We start from the raw sequence: 8,612 nt of genomic DNA on the forward strand, positions 1-8,612 counted from the left end.
GGCGTTGTCGCTCGGCCGCTGCGGGGGCGGGGAGGGAGGCCCGGCTGGAGCAGACCGCGGGCCGCAGGCCTCGAAGCGGGGCCGTGGCCCAGCGTTGGCCGCAGTCTCCCGTGGTGCATTACCCCGAGACTTAAGTAAAGTGCACCTGAGAAATGCATCGCCGAGAGCGTGTTGCCAGAACATTTCAAGCCTTATCTCGCTGTGCTCCGGAAAGCCTCACCCACAGAGTTACTAAATGAGACTCCCTCAGCATCCAGCGCGGTCCAGAAAAATTCCCACCTCGCTCTGCAAGCCAGAGATGCTTCATCGCTGGTAGCATTGTTTAAAAGAACAGTTTCCCCTATTACAAACCACGTACGCCCTGGTCTTGTGCCTGAGAAGGGCAGCTGGCCAGCAATTCTGAGCTAAAATCTCAAGTCTCACCAGGGTTTTCTGTAAGATGCGTTTGGGCAAATCACTTCAGACAAAATTTTCAAACTTGCAAATACATTTTCAAACTTAAACTCAGCTAATAATTCAACAAATAGCTGCAATGTTGGCTGAGTTCGGTGAAAGCGGGCCTACCTGTCATCTGAAAACCACACCACTTGTTTTCGGACCATAAATATGTTATTAAACTTTGGGGACCCAAGTCTTGAGTTTTCTGACCAAAGTTTGAATACAAATTACCAGTCACATTACAATCAAAATTACCTACTTCCGTATCTATTGCAAGAATTATTTAGTTTATACAGTACTTACAACTGAATAGTATTTTATATCTGTTATTACTCTTAATACACAAACCAGAGCAGTGGCTCTCACTTTACACACTAAAGAGGTTTCACTCATCTCTGCTCTTCACGGTCGTTCTGTTTTACAGGCCATATAAATAGGATGTGATTGGGAGGGGGCTGGCATGAACAAACTCTTAACAAAAATTCTGTGAGTTTTTCCCTCAGAATATTAATTGAAATTCTCAGGCTGGCTCTTTTCAGAGGTAATCGCGTGTCCCCCAAATTCAGGAACAAAGGGGAAAAACCAGAACGAGGCCTGGTTTCTTAAAATAGTCAGAGACCCCTTCATCAAGCCCAGTGCCTCTCGTCCTCTCTACCTCACCTTGTGATCATAGAAAATACAGAAAACAACACCGTATACTTAAATTTGGCCTTCAGCCTTGAAATCTGAAGTTACTATTTTGTGATATGTTAGCTTTTTAGGCCTCCTTTCCACTTAGATGTATTTGTAGTCCACAAATCAAGCACATCTGAACTACTGTCTTTTCAAACTCTGATAACATTTTTTCAATGTGTAACGTATACCTAGATGAATAAAATACTTTTCAGAGAAAGCAGTAAATGCCAGGGCTACTGTTACGCACGCCTCCTCGTACCTCTGCGATATGAAATGGGAGCAAATCCCCACCTATGGTCAGGCTATGCTCGATGCAGATAGATGAGGCATCAAGATGGCTTCAAGCAGTTTTACTCCTCCCTATGCCCCCTTTGGTTCAGTTTTAAGGATTGCTCTGACGTTCCCAACTTCTTTACAGTCCCAGAGGTGTGAATCACTGCAGACAAGTTCTTGACCAAAAAATTCATCACCCGCTCTAGATTTGGGATAAAAGTGGCATGTGTGTCGCACCCTCAAATCCGGAGCAGAGCAGAGTGCTGGTGTGTCTGTGTGGAGCAAAACCTTCTTCGGTGGAGATGCTAGCTTGGGTCCTGGCAACAAAATGCCCACATGCGCGTGGTGCTGGGCCTGATTTACCAAGCTCTTTCCTTGGTGTCTCTCCTTTAGCCTCACAGTATCTCGCAGAGGCAAAACATCGTGACACCCAGCTTCACAGGCGCGTTACTCAGGTGCCAAGGCTCAAGGAATCGATTGAGATGAGGTATATAAACATTTCTGTGAAGCAGGTCCCAAGAGTTCTGATGAAAAGTGTACGGAAGGGCTGTACCGAGACAGCATGTTCTGCCTGAGTCCTGTTCCTGGAGTTTGCTACTGGCCGCCTCAGGAGCACGGAGGCTGTAGGAAACATGAGGCCCACAGTGTAAATAAAATGTAGGCTCTTTAATTATGGCCTAAGGGTCTGCCATGGAGCAAGGATTTGAATGCAAGAATTTCAGGTCCCAGAGAACCTGACCACCATACTGTTTATTTCTGTATATGCCCATTAAAGTACTGGGTATCTGTAATTTATTAAATTCTTCATACTTTTTTTAGTTAACATTCAGTTTTCTCTAAAGGTAGAAGAGGTGGTCATTCAGAGCATCCTCTCTTTACCATATGTTTCCTATGCCCCCTGGTTCCTTGAACTCTTTCTCTCCCCTTTCTCTGTTCTTATGTGTCTCCTTTTTTCCATCTGCCTTTTCCTCCAGCAGCACCCATTTCCTGTGGGTTTCATCACCACCCCCACCCAGCTTCCATCTGTTGAAGAGATCAGCCACGAACTTAACTTGAAATTACACTACCAGTGAAATTACACCAACAATTACAGCGGCATTACTAGGCATTAAAGCAAACACCCCAGTGAAATTAATGGGAGAGGGGGGAATTCATCCCTCTCTCAAACAGGTCGTCAGCAATCTCAGGTAGGTAAAACAGCAGCTTCTCAGGTATATTGAGGCCAGGGTCCTCTCTCAGTAGCCTAGAAAGGCAGAATTGCTTTCCAGCAGCCTAGCTGACACTCTCCGCAGCCTGTGTGTGCCATGAGAGGCAGGGAAATACATCAAATGACTGGCTGCAGCTGCGGGCTACGACTCTGACACCTCTGACAGAGCAATAATGGGAATTGACTGTAATTTCTCTGTCGCAATGGTCCAGTATAGCTCTACCGACTCAGACTTTTTAACGTGATAATTTCTCTCTCTGGTATGTGATTTAACAGATTTGTCAACGTTTGTGTGCTGTGCTTTTTTATTTTTTCCCCCACGCAGAAATACAGTCTTACAAAAGTCCGGTTTCAGGACTGGGGCAACAAATTAGAAAAGCAATTTGAGTTACAAGGTTAGATGAGCTGTATATGCCAGCAATTTTCACATTTACTTTATGTGGTATATTTAATACTGTGTAAATTCAATTTATTCTATCGTTTTAATAATACTTTAATGGATCGTGTGGACTGATGTATACAGAGCGCTGTGCAATGGTATAAAACACTATAGCTGCCTCCTCAAGTTTTGCTATGTCATTTCTGTGTAGATTATAGCAATAATTTGAACAACCTAATTAGAAATTAATTGTGGATTTTATAAGTCAATTCTCAGGTAAGAAGAAAAAAGTTCTCTACTTACAGAGAGTACTAAAACTTAGCTTTTAACTAACAACGGCTACATATAGAAGGAAAATAGCTCATGGCTGATTTTGCATAATGGGTCTAATTTTTTCAAGCTTTGTCTGTAATAAAGAACCTGCCACCCTGAAGAAGGCCTTTATCTCCAGTTTCAACTTTAAATCATGCAGCCAATGCCATGGGGTAAAACTAAGGTGTAGATCAGTATTTCGCCACCCAGATGTACTTGGAAGGCCCATTCAGCCCTCAGCAAGGAAAAACTTTGCTGTGTGCAAAATTTTAGGGTGCTGAACGAGACGACCCTATTTCCGATATCCTGAGAGCATCTGCTGATCAAACAACCCAGAATGCTGAGAACTGGGGCGACCGCTCATCCAGCTACCCTCGCCTCACCTGGATGGCAGCAGCGGTTAGGGGAAAGTAGAGGTTTGTTGACTGTATTGGATGGAAGACGCTGCCTCTAATATAAACACGGTTGTGGGAATTTTCCTTATGGGTTTGGAAAGCCTTGCCCTGTCCTTTGTGCCTGATCCCTGAAGCAGTCACACCTGGACTGCATAGTGCCTGCGAGCCACTGGGATGGCACTCCTTCCCGTAGGACAGGGGATTCCTCCCACCGCTTCGGTTTCGCTGTGTCAATGCTGAAGGCGATGCAGGCACATCCAAATCAGCATTTCAGTAACTCTGGTACGGCTAGCAAGGCAGCTGTAGCAGTGTGGTGCTTAACATGAACCGTCAGGCCCACTCAAGAAGCCGTTCAGGTTTGCAGTTAGCGGCTACAGAGCTCTGTTGTGGGGATTACACGGCTCCCCCACTCGAGGCTAGATGTTGTAAAGCTGATTCAGGTGACCTAAAGCTGAGTCTTTAACTATATTGTGACCATTCACTAAAATGAAACGAGACGGGAGAGCCCAAAAAAGTAGATAGGTGCACTCACATAAAACTGAGAGAGGCTGAAGGAAGGTGCGAGATCTAATCATAGTCTCTAGACTAGGATTAAGAGTAGAAAGCCAGTGGGACTCACAATCTTTTCTTTGTTTGTTTTTTTTTTAAAGAGATAAACAACTGCTTCCATTTTATGAGGATTTCTGATGGAACACTGTCCATAAACCTGCAGTATTTTCTGGACTCCTGTGAGGAAAACATAGCTCTAGGTCTTCGTCCAACCAGCATATCATTCTGGAAGATGAGAAAGCTGCCTGGGCAGAGGCAGTAGGAGATCCCCTTTCTAAACCATGTTCTTGAAGTACAAGAATAGGTGGTCCTCAACACTAATTATGAGCAAGATCTTGCTTTTTCTGTGTTTCATTTTCTAAAATACTTTAATAGGAGGGAAAGCATAAGAACCATATTTGCTCCAAGATAACAGAAATCGCACAATCATCATCTATAGCACAGTCCTGTTTTCCAGGGACTGGAAATAATAACACAACACTTACAAGAGGTAGCATAAAGTCCAGGAAATGGCAGAACGTATTCCGATGTCTTCAGATTCTGCAAAGGCTTCTTTTTCTTTCCTTTTGACGAGCTGTAAGAGAAAGAGAAAGTCTTCAGGAGTCACCTGCGCTTCCACACACGGGCCAGAAGCCTTCGTCCGTGAGAACCGCCACACGATTATTATCGTCACAGCGCTTACAGCTGCACTGCGTGAGTCGCAAGCCGTTTGAATTGCACGCTGCACATCTGCGGACATGGTAACGAACCTCAGTCTCAAACAGAGACTCTCTTCGGTTTCATGAATACGACCAAGAAAGTACTTGCAAAAGCACAGTGGCTAGGATTGTGCCATTTTCAGTGGTAAAACACATACAAAATAGGCTTATTCACCAACCAGACTATGCCATTGTTACGGGTTGGTTTCAATTTTCCCTAAGCCAAGCCCACAAAATATGAGTGAAGGAGGAGTATAACAGAGTTAAAAAACTTCACAAAATGCATCCGAGCAACTGTTTAAGCTTCCCCTCGTGTGGAGACCTAGGAAGACAGTGGTCAAAGAAAAGCTTGGTAATTCTCCATTTTGATGGGAAGAGGTGGCTAGAGGAAACATATGCTTTTCCAGGTTTGAAGACAGTTTTGGTGGCTTTCTACATGGGAGGTTTTCATCTTAACATATATTTTCTTTATTAGCAAACAAAAATAACAGAATAATAGCTAACTCCTATTAAAAAATTACCAGGGGAGGCAAAGCAGTGCTTATAATAGAGTTATTGCTGCAACCTTAATTAGGGCATAGTGCCAAATACCTCTGTGATGAAAAACAAATCAATGTAATGATGCTTTCCCATTACCTTTTTTGGGGGGAATGAAATGTCAGAAAATATTTTGCACACTTCCTATTGGGGACCACGGCATACAACAGAAGGCAAAAGGATTTTGTTTAAAATCAGTGCAGGCAGACAGACAGCTGCTGGAACTGAAGGTTAAAATATGTTTCAATTTTCTAATGACAGCAAAGGATGAAGTGCTTATCGACTATAAAATTTCAAATATGGTATAGAATCTGACTAGACTAAACACAGTATATCTACTTCCCCTTTTCACCCAAATAGACATTGTTTCACCTAAACTGAAACCGCTCTGGAAATTCAAATCATGCCATTTAGTCTTGTGCTCTACAGTCCTGCACGTTTAAAGTGATTTTTGTCCACATACCAACAGCTGAAGAACCCCACCTCTGTTGAAGTCGGTAGGCGTTTCACAGGCTTTCTTTCAGCGGGTCACATCCTGAGCATCTTATTCACTTTTTCCTCTGTCTGTACTCAGGCATGCTTTCAGAGGAGTGTATCCACATAAGGGCTGACTAAATACTGAGCAAACAGTTCAGAATTTGGCGCTCTCTTATAAATAATGATTCGAAGGTTTGATTTAGCTACAGATGAGCCTGAGCCACAAAAATTGCATCTGGCTCCTAACTGTGTCAACTCCCATGGCAGAGATTTTTTTTCCCAGCCAAAGCTTGGCCTGAAAGTTCATGCAGAAAGACAAACTGTGAATCAGAAGCCCGTATCCGTGCTCCGGCTGAAGTGCGTACCAAGATAGCCTGCAGCCATATGCCAGCTTGCCATTGACCTTTTATCTGCATAAATAGTTGTGACCTTTGGGCTGCTCAAATTAGTGCTAGCTGCTCGAGCAGTCAAGTATCACAACCCTGTTCTGCTCAGCCCGCATCTCTTTGCCTCTAACCGCTCGCGCAGTCCCCTTCGCTGGGCGATGGAGGTAGGAGGCGGCACGGGGCAGCTTTCTTATCTCTGTGGTCATCCTCTGCCTCGGAGGAAATCCACCACTGGTTGGGTAAGAACATACTAAAGCCTCGCTACATTGGCTGAGTGACGCAGAGAAGACCAAGTGAAGGAGCTGACAATCCGCCTCTAGACTGACACTTTTCTGTAGGGCACAATAAACCTTCACCTTCGCTCTTGCTTTAATTTATCGTCCCCTCTCATTATCTTTCATTACGTTTAAAGTAAGTCCTAAAAGAGTTTTAAATCAAAAGAAATAAATAATTACCAAAATAGTTATTCTTTTGCTAAGCCTCAGAGTGAGTTGTTTTGCTTAAAAACTGTGGTGGATCACTAAACCACAGATCTCTCTTTAAAATATAATCTACTTTTTATTCGGTGGACTTTATGCTGTATAGGGTTTAATGCCCATTATTTTCTCAGTAGACCAGAGCTAGCGTGCTCTCTCATGTAAATAAACATTTAGTCCTATTTTAAAGTGCATCATTTGTGTCCCTGTAAACCACAGCAGTTCTAGTTATTTTTGGAAATAGGTATTTGCACAGATTTACAAGCACATTTTTTCCAATTGTTTAGAAGAGATCCTTTGGTTGCTTAAATGACAATGTTGACTAGGCCTGGAAAAAAAGAAGAGTGGGATACTTTTAAGGATATAAAGCAGGAAAAAAATACAAACATTTTCAAGGTTCTCCAAGATGACGACTGCACAGACACATTTCAAAGGGAGGTTACTATCCCTGAAATTTGTTCCAAAGCTCTTTTTTTCTGATTTCCTTTAACTAGACCTTTTTTCTCTTTGGCTGTTTCAGTCATGGGATAGCAGATACCAAGTGTATTTTTCAACCTGATGAACGTTGTCTGCACGATGCTTTAAAAATTCAGTTGACTCCTATTATACATTCTGGACACATTTTTAATTGCACCAGGGAAGACTGTCAGGCAAGTAGTGAGATAGCGAGTCACTAATCCCCGTGTTTTTAAAACTAAATTTGAGTGAGCCATCCGGTAATAAAGAGTGGGAGCTGCCACCTTGGGCAGACATGTTGGAAGGGAACTAATTGTTCTGCTGCATCAGGTCCTTCAGCTCCACACCAACGTGTAGCCCACAGCGGTCGGGGTGAGCTGAATTTCACTCCACGTTTCAGGAATATCTTCTCGCTGGAAGGGCTGCAATGCCACCCATATGGTCCTTGGTCACCCACCCAAAAAGCAAGTGTCCTGCCTCTCTCCCAGGAGGATGATTTGGGCAAGGGCCACGAGCTCGGAGAACGAGTCGGGAGGGTGCAAGACCTGCAGATGTGTCTTTATGCTGTACGGTTGGAGTGGGTGCCAGAGAGGATAAGGGCTTCTTGCTCCTTAAGGGCTTCTTGCTCCTATTTCTGTGAGCAGTTGCACAGAAACAAGACCCTATGACTCTCAAAGTCCATTTGCCAAATTACGGCATCTCCCTCTTTAGTTATACCTAAGAAAGGGCGTTTATGCTTCACCAGAGAAGCAAATGGAGGGCTGGTCTGCAGCCTTCTCCTCTGCAGCCACTGAGCCCATTACGCACAAGCTGCATTACAGCTGCAGAGAAGAAAAAATGTGGGCTACCCTTGCTGAAACATTGGCAGCACATCACTGTTTACAACTGGAATTCTTGCTGCCTGCTTTTACCAATGACAACTTAGGACAGGAATAGGAAACTTCACATGATGATGAGGTCAACTTTTTTTCACTTGTCCAGTGCCCCCAGACGAGCACAAAGCTGCTGAAGTTAAGATTTATGATTGCTTGCAAAAAATTGAGCTTGAGCCACGGTTTTTAGCTGGCTCTTTTGTGTTATCTTTTATAGCACTTCCAACAGCACACTCGTTTAAAACTTTTAAAAGCAATTTGGTTTGCTTTCATTTGTTCCTCATTTCAGCTCTCCCGCCTTGATTATCTGTGGCTGTACCAGGAGCAATTTTAACTTGACCCATTCTCGAGTAAATGAGAAGGCAACGCATGTGTTTGCAAAGCATGTTTAACTTGTGTCTTTCATCTGTGATTAATATTAACTCTATTGAGCTACATAAATAAGTAATTCACTTACAAACCTGTCAAACAGATAGTAATTT

The 8,612-nt window shown here is 43.5% G+C and overlaps 1 protein-coding gene across 1 annotated transcript in view; it reads right to left on the reverse strand.

Moving 5' to 3' along the window:
* Positions 1-4,740, reverse strand: part of CALM2 (calmodulin 2) — a 19,207-nt gene extending 14,467 nt beyond the window's left edge. Inside the window, exon 1 of the mRNA XM_019473939.1 lies at positions 4,714-4,740. Within this exon, the coding sequence (XP_019329484.1) occupies positions 4,714-4,725 (12 nt within the window). The 5' untranslated portion in view covers positions 4,726-4,740. The remainder of the gene's footprint in view (positions 1-4,713) is intronic.
* Between the last annotated feature and the right edge of the window lie 3,872 nt (positions 4,741-8,612).

The sequence above is a fragment of the Aptenodytes forsteri genome, unplaced genomic scaffold (assembly GCF_000699145.1).
Source record: "Aptenodytes forsteri isolate BGI_AS27 unplaced genomic scaffold, ASM69914v1 Scaffold584, whole genome shotgun sequence".
Lineage (NCBI taxonomy): Eukaryota > Metazoa > Chordata > Aves > Sphenisciformes > Spheniscidae > Aptenodytes > Aptenodytes forsteri.